General features: G+C 47.4%; 1 protein-coding gene across 3 annotated transcripts in view; it reads left to right on the top strand.

Moving 5' to 3' along the window:
- Positions 1-15,614, top strand: part of LOC143145799 (spondin-1) — a 175,156-nt gene that overhangs the window by 152,349 nt on the left and 7,193 nt on the right. For all 3 annotated transcript variants that reach the window (XM_076309533.1, XM_076309532.1, XM_076309531.1), the window contains one exon: positions 12,253-12,425. In XM_076309533.1, the coding sequence (XP_076165648.1) occupies positions 12,253-12,425 (173 nt within the window). The remainder of the gene's footprint in view (positions 1-12,252; positions 12,426-15,614) is intronic.

Raw genomic sequence — 15,614 nt, 5'->3', positions numbered from 1 at the left:
CGGGAAAAATTACACGTGGCGGAATAAACGAACAAAAATATTGTCGAAATTAAATACGGGAACAGAGATGCCGTTAATTCGTAACTCGAAGCGCTCCGATAATACGGCTCTGTGGTTCGAGGTCGAAAAGGGAATTTTTTCGTAAAAAGAGAATCGAGAAGATAAAAAAGTAGAGAGTAAAATATTAGCGGAGAAGCTAATATAATGCGTTCTTTGTTGCCGATTTCTGTCTCGCCCGATTTTATTCCCTCGTATTGCTGTTCCGCGTGGCGCGATGTTCGAAACGATCGATTCTTTGATATTCCAACAGTATTTTTCTCCCGAAACGGTGGTGGAACTCGAATCGGTGGACGATCCTAGTTAGATCGCGAAATTACCAGGAACGCGTCGCGTTCAGAACACTCGCAAAGAGCTCCCTCTGTAATGCAACGAGTTATTGTTTTTCAAACAAATACAATAGGCGAATACGATTAGCGCAACGATACTTGTCTCCTATTTCCTTTCCTCGTCGCGACGATTGGGAGAATTCTCTCTCGCTGACCCCATTTTGCTCCAAGGAAAGTTACCTTTTTCTCTACGTGCAATTTGAAAGAGAAAAACTTGCTCGAGCATATTCGTTAAATCGTCGAAAGGGGCTGTCTGTTCGCGATCTCGAAAACGCACAGAGATCCTCGATATCTTTTATCCCCCGGCTTAGGTTAGGAAGGAAAGGGCTTATCTCGTTCTGTATTCTGTGTAACCTCTTCGAAACTAGGCGCATGCGTTTGAGGTACTTTAAATATTTCAGTCACCGTTAAAACTGTGGATAAATTTTTCAGCAACGTGCTCGAACGAGAAAGTAATTCTTCCCCATGGAGATTTACGTTGGAGTATCGCAAACGTGGACGCAACATTTACAAATTATCGAGATTTGGAAGGATCACGATATTTCGATTCGTTCGCTGGCTACGAGAAATAATTGAGTCGGTCGGTTCGAGCGGTCCACACCCGTATAATGGTCCATCGCTCTTATATCGTGTAGTAAAATTCTTACGGCGCGTAACGGAAGCGAGCGTTTAAACGCAAAAACGAAACCCTCGGCGGTACACACGGTTTCACGAGCAAAAAAAATCGTAACGGCGCAACGATAAACGAACGAAACGGGTGGAAAAAGTAAAAAAACTTCAATCTCGAGCGGGGCAATCAGCGAATCGCGATTTACTAGGAACGAACGGGGGCGCGGCGGCGCGCGTCGTGTGTGCCTAAAGCGTTAAAATACAAACGTCACGGACGCGAACAAAAAGCCCTGCGATTCGGAGAGTTTGCATGCATTAATAATAATAAATTGCGTCGGCCACGATGTGGAACTCGAAGGGGTGAAACCGGTGGCTCGTGCACGCGTTAATAATACCCGCGCTGTTGTCGCGTCGCTAATTCCGCGTTGTCATTCTAATCGATCCGGGCGTTCAATTATTCCTCGGGCATCAATGTAATTGCACGACCGGCCTCGATCGCAACGGAACGATTTCGCTCCGGGCAACGGTTTCATTATTTCGCAAGCGATTCCGCTGTTCTCGCCGAGCGATAACATCTCGCGCCGAAACGCTGCTTCGCCAAATTGACGTCTGCGTAACACCGCACCGACCAAATTCGACGCGGACCGATACACGCCGGAGTGCCTCGAAATTTTCTCGAAAAAACCAGAGACCCGCGCGCGAAGGTCGAACGCGCGTGGAAACGTCTCGATAAGGTGGAGGAGAACGATGGTGGAACTCTTGCGGAACCACGCAGAGAACAGTGGAGCTCAGCCAGCGAACAACTCTTCTAAATATAAACCAGGTTACTCAGTTTCCTGCGCATTGTGAGCACGCAGTGCATTACGAGTACATCCGGCGTACGCTCCTTTCGTTCGAATCGAACTTTTTTCGACGAATCCGTGGTCACGAAAGTAGGCTCCGAGCCGAATCGATTCGAAGCGCAGCTTTTCGACGGAATCGAAGCTCGGGACGAGATAAAATTGGCTCGACGAGTTCCCGTGGCTCGGCAGTTCGTTTGGACGAAAACGAACGTTCTTGCAACGCGTGGAATCTACCGGGGTTCCGACAGCTGGCCGTCCGATTAGTTCGGCCATCGGCCGGAAGTAGCTCAGCCGGGGCAAGTTCGGAACGAGGCGTCGGAAACGGGTAACACGTGTGGACTCGTGCGTCGCTCGTGCACCAGGTTTTACAAGGAAGTGCATATACGGTCCGCAGACGGACTGCAGTGCCGCTGGCCGAGATCGTCCGAAGAGAAATGGTGCTCGCAGGACACACGGTGGACCTCGCCGACCACAGATTTACGAGAGCCCGGGCACCGCCGCTGCGACGAGAATTTCGAATGTTTTGCGGCGTTGGCGGTGGAAAATAACGCGGTGTAGTATTTCACCGACTTAATTACATTTTGCGGATAATTGATTAGAACGCAAGGTCCGTTCGCTGGCTACGAGTCACGCGGGACCGACGATGAACGGTGAAGCGGAACGGGAGCCATCTTGGCTCGATTAATCGAGGCAAAAGAATTATCCGAGTTTCCTCGTACCCAGTTTTCTTTCGATCGTATTTAATTACGTGTCCGATCCTCTCCTTTCGAACGAAATAATTAACTTAAATATTTCCACTGTACTCGAGGCTCGAAGTCTTTGAGTACAAAACAGTTTCAACCGAATGGAACTCGTGTTTTCAACTCTGCGATAAGAGGACCAAACGATATTACAAATTGAGGACGCGTAGAAAGTAATCGCGATCGAAGTATTCGTTTTTTTTTTCGGTCGTATCGCCGTGTCGGTTTAAGCAAACGACACAACCAACGCTGAAAAACCAGCAGCAGCAGCAGCAAAACGCGAGAAACTCTCGAGCTTGTTTATATATTTCAGCTACGAAACTTCAAAGGGAGTTTCCACGGTGCACGAATGATTCCAACAAAACCCAGCTTGAATTTCAATGTAGGCTCACGGAAGGTGCATCGTAAACGCAACGGACGACAAAATTATTTCTCGCGTTGCGATCTATCCAGCTGAAACAGTGACTGACTCCCTTCTTTTTTTTCGACGTACGATGGCTCGAAAGAAATCCGGGGTATCCCAGAGCGGAGTCAATATTCTTAGGTATCGTACATTTTAAGCGATTCCAAATCGTCGAACGTTTGCCGCGAAACAAAGGGAGAAACGTCGTATAGATCGATCGTTCTCCGTTGGTGTCGGCCTAGCGGGTGCATCGACTCGTTGCGAGCGCATCGGCGCGTCGACTCGTTCGAGTTGCATATCGCGTGTGCAGTTGGGAAACTAACGCGCCCGCGGCGGCGGCGGTGGTGGCGGCTCGGAATAGAAATTGGTAATGTCGGATGACCGACGACCGCGTCCGAAAACCGAACGCGCGAAAATTTATGCGAGTTATTCGAGTTCCTCGCAAACTAAATTTTCCACCACCTGTCCCGCCGCCGTCGAGGGGCCGTCCCCCCCCCCCCTGCCGCCGCTTCGTGATTGGACTTCCCGATCGCGGTAGCAGCCGCTGTAACCGAATCAAAGCCTTTTTTTTCCGTCGCGCGGAAAACCTGCGTGACAGTCCGCGAAAAATGTTTTTCGAACCAGCGTTTCCGCCCCGAGAATGTCGAAAATTCCGATCGTTTGGATCGTCGCGTTTCGAATTAGTTAACCGGGGAATAGGAATTTTGCGACGTTAACTCCGTATCGGATTGTTACGTATTGTTATTCATTGAACCCAAGTCTTGTCACCTTTCGCGTGTCGCGCCACGGATACGGACAAAACATTTCCCTCCCGGCGAAAATCCGTATTCGAAGGAGAAATCCATCGCGAAGAGGAAGGAGAAATTATGCAAATGAGCAGAACCAACGTTGATTCTGCTAATGCAACGGTCGTTCTCCGAACGAATCGTAGAGGATTTGGCGTAGAATAGAAGCGGTATAAAAATTTTTTTACGACGCTCCTTGATGGATTTATGCTCGCGGAACGGTGGGTACCTTTATTTCAATGCTTTCCCGATAACTCGGTCTTACGGTCGTCTTCCTATCCGCTGAAAGAACTACCGACGCGGAGAATGTCGAGCGGAAACTTTTCAATGCTGTATTCCGCTCGGGTCTCGCGAAATAGCTCTCGATGCGATTATCGATCGAATCCATCCCCCCATCGAACGGATTAAAACGAGATTCGGTGACGCTCGATATCGTCGCACGTGTTGTTTCAATTATTCCCAGTCGCGAGTACATTGTTCGAGTACATCGGTCGCGTCGATAACTATTAAAAATGTTTAAATATTTATCGGTAACATCGAGTGCCGTTATAGCTGTCGGAACGAAAGTGTCGCTCGTAACGCGCGACAAGTTTGGGAAATTACTTCGCGTGGAAAGCTAATTTCGAAACAACGGTACATCGCATCCACTCTGGATGCATTGGCGTGTCACTCCAAGTCGGAAACGATCCGATTGTAGCCCTATTCTAACATACGAGCGTCCTTTAAGCGCGCAAAAAGAGACCAAAAAGAGCTCCAAAATTTTTCTATCGCGTCAAGTCGATAGACGGATAGACAGACAAACGGATAGACCGTGAAACTCCTGTTGTGAACGAAGAAAGGTTTGCCCAACTATCGAGAGAATCCACGAGGAAGCAACGTTCGCGCACAGTGCACTCGAACTTATAAACGGTGGCGCATTATAACTTCAAAGTACCGTTAAAATCGAGTCAACGCGTCGCGTCTCACTTTCGCGAGCCGAGAATAGTTTCGCGGCGCTAATAGCTCGATTACTCCCGTGGAAAACATTTCAAGTTTGAAAAGTCGATCGAGGAACTATTCAAAGGCCACGATCGAGCGAATCGCGCGGAGAATGGTTCCTCGCGTCGAGTCGTGATTCCGAACCTACCGATACCCTATTACCGCTAATTCGAAAATTCCCGCTACTCCCACGGATTATTCCAGTTTGTCGGTCGAAACGATCGCTAGGATCTGCGACGTACGTACCCGGAGAAGTGCAATAGTTTCTCGTACTACTCGTACAAGGTGAGTAGAACTTATTAATAAACGAAATAAATAAACTCGTCGAGTTCGACGACAGACTGTGAACATCCGAGGATCGTCTCGAGGCAGAAATTGGGTGACGAGCGAAAGCTGAAAGACGCTTCTTCTCGGTTACAGGGCGCGCGTCATCGTCTAATTTCGAATTCTCAAAGCGTGCGAGAGATGACGCGATCCACCTACGTGTAACTTTGTACGGCCACTTTCGAGAAACGCGACCCGACCGCAACATTACGTACAACCCCGTCTCGGAAGTAATAACACTCCCGAAACTCGTGTTCGCGCGAGCTTTCGAAACGCTGGACGAAAGCTCGCGCGAGTGGACCGATCGCATCGTTTATCAGGAGGAGGAACAGAAAATTTACGGAGGATATTCGTACGGAAGTTGAAGGATTTCGGTTAGTAACCTTGGAAGGGGTTGAAACTCGTTTCGAAATTTCATCGAACCAAGTTCCACATTTTTCGAAAAGGGATTCCGAAGATCTTCTCTTGCTATTGTCGCATCGTATACTTTGCGCTACTCTCTTCTTTAAACTCACGGCTGAAACCACCAACCCGGAGATCCCTGTTCTTTCTCACCTCTAATTATTGTACAACTTGTGCGCGCGTATGCGTGTACATTACACACATCGGTTCGCGAATCCTCGTTCCCTCTTTACCGCTGTAATTGGATTTGATAACAGTACGGCCGAACTTTTTACACCGCCCTGTTATTGTAAAACACCGCAAACTACGATATACCGTAAAATCTCCGCTTCGTTTTCACGAACTAAAATAAAACGCACTCCGTACGAACCACGCGTTAGCGACGATATTATCGCGTAAAGCGTGCTCCCAATTCCATACGCATTGGAAATGCATCGAACGAAGGTATCGCGTGTCACGCGTGTGTTTATTACGAATTTCCGGCGGAACCATCGAGCATCCGGAACACGGTGCAAAACAAACGGACGTTTCACCCACGAAATCACGTCCGTGCAAATACAATGCTGCCTCGAGAATCACCCCGGGAAGCTCACTGTACGTATCTATGTATAAATGCACTCACGCGCGCATATACGCGCACACGGAGTCGGTCAAAAAGAACCGCTGTCCGAAATATCTCGTTGCCCATCGATTCGATCAAAAATCGTTTCGTGTATCGTACGTATTCGAGAGAGCTTCAAATGCACGAATACCTTTTTAAATTTTCAAGTCTCGTATTTTCAGAAACGTCGAAACGATTTCGAGCTTTTTAAATTCTCTAGGATCGAGTCGATCGAGTCGGTAGATATTTCGAACAGCAGTCCTCGTCGAACCACCCAGTGCATCGCAGGCGACCACGCTGGAAGTGCATCCACTTGGGCGAATCCGTGGAAGAGAGAATTGAAGGATCCATCGTGGACTTTGCAAACACGGACACCGAATCCGTCTACGGTTAAGGGAGATCCTCCGATCGAAAACGGCGATCGTAGGAACTTTACGGGGGCATTCGAGCGCTAAAACCTAAAGTGCTGGGCGCTGCATTCGTCGATGCGAGAGCAAAGGATTAGGTCCGGGTTGCTTTCGCGGAAACCGATGAAGAAAGAAGCGGCTCGAGATACACCGAGAACACAACCAAGACCGAATACGCGGCGGGAGAACTCTCGATTCGAGACACTCGAAAAGTGGCCGACGCTCGGGAGTAATTAAGGAGAAGGCTCCGTGAACCGACACACCGCGGATGCAAAAGTCAAAAGGCGGGCAGGGAAAGGGCCGCGACGAGAAAGATCGACGTCGAAAAGGGGAAAGTCGTTCCCAAGTGCGAGAGATGTTTGCGAACGATCCGTGGATCGTTCGGGTGAGTGCAAATGGCAAGTGCTCGGGGCAGTAGAGAGAAGGAGCGACGAAGAGCGAACGGATTCTTACAAGCGTAGCACTCGACCTACTTTTCCAGGGTGATTACAGGTCCCTGGTGCCGTGTGTATTAGGTGTAATATCATCGAGTTATCCTGAAAAAGTAGGTTAAAAACGGAGAGGAAGAGAACCAAGTTGAGCGTAGGCTCTCATCGTGGAGAAAATCGGACAGCGAGAGCCGTTGCGAGAGGCTTACATGGAACGCGAGTACCACTCCGTAGCGCTCAACCTACTTTTCCAGGATAATCGCAAGCACGGGTTAGGTGCGATAACACCGAGTTATCCTGCGAACGTAACTTAAAATCGGAGAGGCAACGTTTCGTACGGTGGTCGATGAAACCTGAAAAACTCAACAACAACAAGGGGGAGGAGAAGTTGCTCCGAGGGGTCGATTCGCCGCCGACCCAAAAACTGATCGTCGAAATTTATGCGAGTTGTTCGAGTTGGCCGAGGGTAAATACACGGACCTCCCCCTCCATCTCGCCCTTGGCAGCCAGTGGCCTCGAGCCACCTGCACGATTCATTGGTTTTGCTCGCGAGTTTCCGTGGCGCGCCGGTGTATATTCTCGCGTAGATTAGGTTTCGCGCGACACGGGCCACTAATGAACGAGGAGGTGTCGTTTGCACGGGAAACCGGACGGGGAGAAAATTTTCAAATTTGTGTTTACGCCCCGAGGCCAACCAACCCCCCTGGCCCGACTCAACCTCGGCGTTCCTCCCCGTTTGCTCGCCAACGTTCGTCGTTGCTACGTGCAAATGAACGCGTAAATACACCCTGCTCGTAAATACGCGCGAGATTTATTCTCTGGCGTTTTCCACCCTTCGATTTTCCCAACTTCTCCTCTTCATCCCCCGCCAATCGACTGTTTTCTTTCGGGATATACAATAACCGAGCTCCTCGTTTACAAGCGTCCATCGTTCTCTCCACTGTGGCTCTTTGCTTTCTTCACCCCGGAAGATAATGGAAGATTACCCCTCTTTGGCGTGTAGTTGCGTAACAGCTCGTATGTAAATATTTATGATATCTCACGATGGAAAATAAGTACGAGAACTGTCGCGGAGGGGTCGTAGAAAATCCGATTCGCTCGTCTTTCGACTCTCGGGGGACAGTAGATTCTTCTATTTCGTACGTCGACTCGAATCAAGGATCATATTTCATCGAAGACAAATTTTCATCTTTCGCAAAGGGAAATTACCATCCAAGGTCGGAAAAATAGTCTCGAAAAAAGGTACGAAGAGATTTTCGTACGTATTACCACCTACCTGGTTGCTCGGTATCTCTCAGCAAGGAACGTGGGTAGGAAATAAGTAGACGCAAAGTGGCGATGTGCGGGTGGAAATGCGTAGGGGCTGCAGAAGGAAAATTTTCGCAGCCCGGGGTAATTTTCTCAGTCACGTACAGATAGGTGTTTTCGTTGGTAATATCGACCCTCCGTGCTACCGGTCAGAAACTCCGTTCGCGACTCCGTTTTCCCCGTGGTTGACCCAGAACTTCTTGTCTGCTCGAGGATTCGATACCTTCGAGTATAACGAAAGAAAAGTGGCGCGAATGGTATCGTATTTGCAACGAGAAAAGCGTGTACCCGATTTCCTAAATCCTCGGTTCCCAGTGTCCGAGACTCTCTCGGGTGCACAGGGTGAGTCGAAAACGACAGAGCTCTGGAAGCTCCTTGTTCACCGACGTTCAATGTCCTGCAACGAAGCAACGGACTGTCTACGACGGTATTGTTATCCCTCGGTACTCGGTTCTTTCTGTTCGAGATTCGCGAAGTAACACCATCGGCTGTATAGTCAACGAGCCGTTGCGAAGGCGAATAGTCGTAATTTGAACAAAGTCCAACCGCGAGGCTTTATTAGATTCTCTCTCGATGAGCTCATTGACCTAGTTCGTATTCGCGCCGCGAGCCTGTGCGAGTCCGACGGATCTGTTCGGCCATCATTGCCAATTAATTGGACAACCGTCATCCTCCGAACGATGTTAATTAGAGATTATCGCTGATCGCGTTAAGACCTTTCGAACCGAGTTTACGACATCTGGTCGCACGATTATTTTTGAGGAGCAGCTGTGGGGGAATATCGACGTTCCTGTCGCTTTGTTTCTGCGAGGAATTAGGCGGTGGGGGGGCTCCTCGTCAACGTGGAAGTTGCTTCGTCATTGTGAAATTTCTACGCTCGACCACGCGTGCTTCTAGTTAACTACCTCGTCCTCGAGAGCCTTTGACGCATTGTAAACTCAAGTCGCGGTACTCGTGGTTAATGGCTTCACCAAGGATGAGCCCCAAGTTTAAGGACACAAAACGGGTGTAGCTCGACACTGGACGTTTTTATTCGTGCATTTGTCGTCGATACATATCGGTGGTAAGTAAAATTTGAAATTTGTCCAGCTTCTCCATCCGAGTACGTTCGTTTTCCACGTGCAATCATTAGACCTTTTGTACCCGTTCAAGACGAACCCGTACTTCTGCCGCAGACCCTGATAATCGATTGGAAACCATAATTGGAGGCTGCCACCGTACGTGAAACAATTAATTAGACCTTAATTAGCACTCGGCCCAGTTTCAAAGTCCTGACGGGCGGGTTGGTTCCAGAGGAAGCTGGGACTTCGTCATCGTATTACCCTCGAAAACTCGGCGGAAGAGATAAAGGGAAGGGTTTCGTACGTCCTATTTAATCCCTTCGCTCTGACGCTGACGAGACCTTATCGCCGTGTAATTATCTTCGCGCCCTGTAAAATACGATACGGCTAATTATCTCCGATAAAGTTAATTACCCTTCGCGTATCCGAGATACACGAGCATCGAGATTATTTTCAAGCCGCGAAAAGATTCCGGTGGAAAACTTTCCCGAAAATTCGTGTTCGTTTATACGTGTTAATGCAACCTATCGTGGAAATGGTTGTGCTTGCACGATACCTGAATCTTATTATTTGAATTCAACACTCGTATCTAGGTCGCGGCATGTTCGTTGCAAACTATACCGTTGTTTCTACAATGCCCGACCGAGCTTATCTTATCGAAACATTGAATAAATATTTTCCATAGTTTTATATTTTCGATAGAGTGAGGTGGCTGAACGTGGCCGGTGTCTGACCACGAACCCCTCGATCTACTACACCGTTCCAGGTGCATAGTGTCCGCACAAACATTGAATCGTCCCAGAAAATATTATCGATACGATAGGAGTTCGGGAACTTTGTGCACGGGTTTTCAGCAGCTGATTTTCGAAACTATCGCGTATCGTGTCGCGTGAAAAATTCCAGGATAAAAGTTTGGACGGTCTTGACAATACGGGAACACGGAACGCGAGGGCCACTGCTATTTGTATCTATCAGGGGGCTGTTACGATGACGGGAACACGGCAGATAAGATACAGAAAAATATTCCCAGTTATCGCGAACCGGAGCTTTTATCCCGCTAACGACCCAGCCACGAAAGAGACCCTCGTCGAGCGTTCGCCCCGATAACCGTGGCGAACTTTTCCTCCTCTTCGGGTACCGTTGTCCTCGTGTCCGCTTGTGAGGCGAAAAAAGGTATTGGATCAAAGACACGGGCTGGAACGCCTGTAATTCGAACCGATCGTCCCGACCCGATGAATCGCGTCTGAGACCCAATAGAGCACGTCCCACGAGATCCTTCGCGCGGGAACTAATTATCGAATAGGCTCCTGATGCACTCCGGTTGTCGCTTTTGAAAATTTTCCTTCGACGGACCCTTTTTTCCGACGATGGGATCGAATTTAACCCAGACAAGGCAGATTTTCATTGTTAAAAATATCGCCGCAAATTGTTCGAAAATTGTGCATTTAAGTAGAAGAAAAATGTAGGTCGTGTAACATCGAAAGAGTCCCTAGAATACTTCCTCTTGGAACGACATCCGTTTAAAGCATCCAATATAAAAACAGAATATTTAAAACCTTGGAAGAAGGATTTCTGAAAGGACGTCAGCCTTAACTGGGTTAACACCCCTAGAGTCTCTGTGGAAGTGTACTCGAAAACCAATTCGGTATAAGTAGATGTAGGATTCTGGATTCCATACGTTGTACTTTGGGCCAGCACTATTATACATAAACTGTACAATTCACTGAGGAAGTTTCTGTAGTAAAATTTCTCAACCTTTTACAGGTCGAGACTCGTCCATTTGTGATGCATATTTTGAAAGGAAGGGATTGAATAAAAAATATCGCTTCAAGGGGTTAGATACTTATATTAATTTATCGGTCGGTCTCAATGTAAGACTCTCTCAAACGTTTAAACTAGTCTTGTATTTTAATTTGGGAGAGAACAAACTCGACGTATTTGTTGAACTTGAGAAATCTATCTTGCGAGATAATATTAATCGTTTGGGTGCCTAATTGAGCACCAAATATCAAAGAGACAAGTGGATTGCGTGGCCACCGATTCGAGTTTCCCGTTCGAGAATTATAGGGCCCGATGAACTTCTGTTTCGTGATTATTCGGTTCGTCTCGGCCGGTTATTATCCGCCGGCATTACCGGATAATTTAGGTGCGCTTTGTTCGCGCGAGAATGCACAAAGTTCAACGCTGAGCTCACTTGGGGCCGGGTGGCTATTGGACCCGGGTGTTACGTCGATACAAATTTCGAAAGCGATGACGAAGCAACGTTACGCGGAAGTTCAAGCGGTTTAGAACGACTGCTTCCTCGGCGCTTCCTGGCTGGGCTGCCGAGGCCTGCGTACTCGGGAACGATATAAATTTATTATAAACTTCGAAAGAAATAAAAACAGTTGCCCTGGTAAAGCTCCGCGCGAAAGGATTACACGAAACGGTAAATTATCGTTTCGCGAGGACCGCGCCGATAAACAACCGTTTAAAACGAAACTGGAATGGCTGAAATATTTTGCAACGTATACGAGAAAAGGGATGTTTATCGAGATGAGTGTTCTATATGTATATATAACTCACAATTACTAAGATATTGAATAAATATGGGAGAGTGAATACAGATTAATAAATATAATCAATTACCAACTGGATTTGCACATTGCGAAATATATCCTACCAATGTCGGAGTCTTTTTCATTTTGGGATCGAGTATTGGGAAAAATGTAGAAAATGTGAGAAGAGAATCGTGGAAGTTTCAAGGATCCTGAGAAGGGATTTACGATCTCGTATGTAAATTGTTTCGAAGTGTTGGCAAGCGTGCATTCATTTCAGAATGCCCGAAAATGGGTCTGGTAAGAAATGGGAAGTTTCGTGCTACGTCTAAACTAAACATTGTTAATTAGAGGTGAAAGGAGATTCGGCTAGTATCGACTGCGCGAAAGTGCGTCCAGGAATTGCTTCTCGTACAGACCACGTTTCCTCGTTTGTTACAGCTACGAGAGTACACGTTAACCGAAACGTATCACGAAGACGACGTCGAGGTGGAGTTCATCAGCAACGACAATCTACCAGCGAACAGTCCGACCCCCAGGGGAATCGATCCGAACAGAGACCTGAACGAGGCCATCGCCGAAGAACGAAAGGAAATGGACACTCAGAGATACAGGTACGAGTCTTTTCTTTATTTTCGTCGAATTTTTCAAAAAAAATTCAATAGCATTTGTCGCGAAACGTATCCATACCCTGTGTTCGTAACAAAGACGTATCGATATCAGGAGTAATACTAATAATATCGGAGAAAATATAGACAAGAGAATCGATTCGAAAGCAAGGAAACCGTCTTATCTCGTCTCCGCGACCCGATTCGAGTCGCCCCGGGTAACAATGGCAGAAATGAAATTCGAAAAATGGGTCGCGAGCCGGAAACGTTCGACCGCTAACGGACGCAAGAAGACGCGTCGAATGAACTGTTCGACATAAAGGACATCCAGGTCTGGCGGACCGAACCGTGCGACAATGTTCGGACGTATCGCGAAAGGACTTCCGGAAATGGGCCGTCATTTGTAGAGAGGGCACAGGTTCAAAAGAATCTCTCGTCTCTCGTGTAAGTCGAAGGTCTATTCTGTGTTTGCTTCACCGTTTGCGACTCTTCTGTTGGTATCGTTGCGAAATCCTTTTCCTCTCTCTCTCTCTCGTCATATTTCTCTTCTTAACGTTTACGATCGAGCATACCGTTTCAGAAAAGCTCAACGTTCTCCGTGCCGGGTGTGATTCCAAAAACCTATTTCTCTCTCGCACCGACAATTTTTCGATGCTCTCTGAAAATTGTAATCGGTTACAAAATTATATCAGTATTATTTTGTATCGATTATTTGAAAATTTTTGAAAGTCGATGTTTACAATTCGAGAATGTTTCATTCACTGTAGTACCGTGCAGAGTCGAGAAGTTAACCTCTGAAAGTAATTGCCTCCGAAGACTTCCAATTAAGAAAAATTGCTCGATACTGTCCATATTCTCCTTACATCCCCTTTGATCCAGATGACAGGTTTCCAGCTCCCCATAGTATTTTCGATACAAGTGTTTGACACTGGACGTGGTTCGATATCGTTCCTTCTGCTTCTTTTTCCTTTGGATGTTATTTATCCGTCGTAAACCGGATCCCATGAAAATGCTATAACGGCATCCGCGGATCGAATACGTTTCTACCGACCGATTCCCGTGGGTCGACGTATACGTTTCACATCCGATGCCCCGACAACGATATTACTTGACTTGCCGATTCTCAGTGGCAATTTCTGCGATACGCTTCGGACAAAGTAGAGTGTCCTTATCGTTGTAATATCCGGCTGTGCCCAGGCTGGTTCGTGTCCATCTCGTCTCGAAAGGAACGGGATGGCCTTAACTTCTCCCTTACTTTATACTTTCCACCACCACCGTCCCCTCTCCCTTTCCAGTTCCTCGTTCGCCCTACTCGACCCTTTTCGGGAACGGCAATTTTTATTTAATCAAGACCGCGCACCGGAAGGGTCGCGTTCATTTTGCCGGATCGACGCAAGGAGCCAATATAACGTTAAGACGATCGAGGTAACCGGTTCTCTCTGAATCGAGTCGTCGAAAGAGACGATTAAAAGCGTCTGGAAGTCCGAGGAACGTGCTTAAATTTCTAATCCCCCAAAATTGGGAGCAAATAATTTAGAAATAACACATCGACGAAACGTAATAATTGTATTGTTTATTTACGCAAAGTTCCAGAGAGAATTCGCATCGCGATTATCGACAAACTCGTGTCTTAATTTTTTAAACACGCTTCCGATTAAAATTGCAAGGAAATCTCCGCTCTCCTTGCGAGACGTGATCAAACCCCTGGGCTTGAGAATCGTGACAAGTTTTCTCGAAAAAAAAGCATCCTCTGCTCGCTTTATCGATCGATCGATCTTTTTTTTTTTTATTTTTTATCCCTGAACGGGAAATTGTTTCGCGAAACACCGTGATACCTGACACTGGCGCGGCAACGACAAGCGTGAAATACGTTGCTCCGGGCACGCGAAACTTTTAACCAAATTGGAGCACCGTCGAACGGTGAATTTATTTTTTATTCGCAGTTTATACGGAATACTTTTTCTCAACGGGTACGGTGCGTCGAAAACTCGACGCCTCGATTCCCCTACGTCGAAAAATAATCGTTAATCTCGAATAAAATCGCATTTTCGGATCTAGATTCGGTTCTCGTTCGATGCGAAGGGTTCAGACCTATTCCCGTTAACGGGAATCTAATGCAGTCGTCCCCGAGTCTTCGACCATGGTACATTTTAACACCCCGATAGATCAACTACGAGAAGTTGTTTATCCCGCGTACAAACTACTGTATCGATCCTGTTTTAATTTTCGTTGTTATCGTCAAATAAATACTGTTCGTTCGCGGACAAAGCTGAATAATCGGCTCCGCGAACTCCCCGGGGAAGCCTTCCAACACAAATATTAACGACGAGCTCCGTTGACGCTGTCACGTTTTCGAACGACCGCACCACGTGACTCACGCAGACAGATATAATAATCCATTGACTGGGAGGACTTTAGAAACGTTTCCGTGGATGACGGCTACCCGGACAATATTGCTCTCCGGTAAAAAGAAGTCTGTTAACGAACAAAGAGACTGCATTGAACAATACTCGCAGTGTCCTAGGCGGCCATTCACAAAAGTGGCCCACTTTTTCCTCTAAATAGAGCGACGAGAAAAGGAAACTCTATCCGCCGACAGAATCTAGAAGCTCGATTCTTGCCCCAGCGTTGGATCTCGGTGTCTTCGATCTCACCGGTGATGAACCGACAGGCGTCCCGAATAATGTAAAAACGAGTCACAGAAGTGGAAGGACGTGCGGTTGGAAGGACGCCAACTACGAGAGAGGAACACAGACCATTATCAGATCGTAGAAACGACGATCGTCCTCCAGCTGTTTAACGGCTCCCTTATAGGTCACGGGATGACGAGCAACGAGTGCGCTAACTAATCAGAGTCTCCGAAACTGTCGGATACAAATGAGGTGTGCAGTATCGAATTCGAGACACGGATCCGAGACTTAAGGTCGACGCTATCTCTGCGTTATTCCCGGTATTCCGATTGAAAATATCGGGGATAAATAAGCCACATGGGTGGACGAGGTGCGCATACTGTTTATTTAAAAGGAGTGAAACGCTGTGTATACACCGTAGGAGGACGGTGAATATTTGAAACGAAAGTTCGGACCAGCCTCGAGGAAAGCGTTGCGCGCGTGTCACCGACTGTTTCTGCATTTTTCACAGGGCGACGCGGATCGGAAGCAGACTCGGGGGTAGCCCCGGAATTTACGTCAGCTG

Source organism: Ptiloglossa arizonensis, chromosome 4 (genome assembly GCF_051014685.1).
Source record: "Ptiloglossa arizonensis isolate GNS036 chromosome 4, iyPtiAriz1_principal, whole genome shotgun sequence".
NCBI classification, from domain to species: domain Eukaryota; kingdom Metazoa; phylum Arthropoda; class Insecta; order Hymenoptera; family Colletidae; genus Ptiloglossa; species Ptiloglossa arizonensis.
The sequence above is the reverse complement of the archived record's forward strand: the minus strand, read 5'-3'. Positions and strand labels throughout refer to the sequence as shown.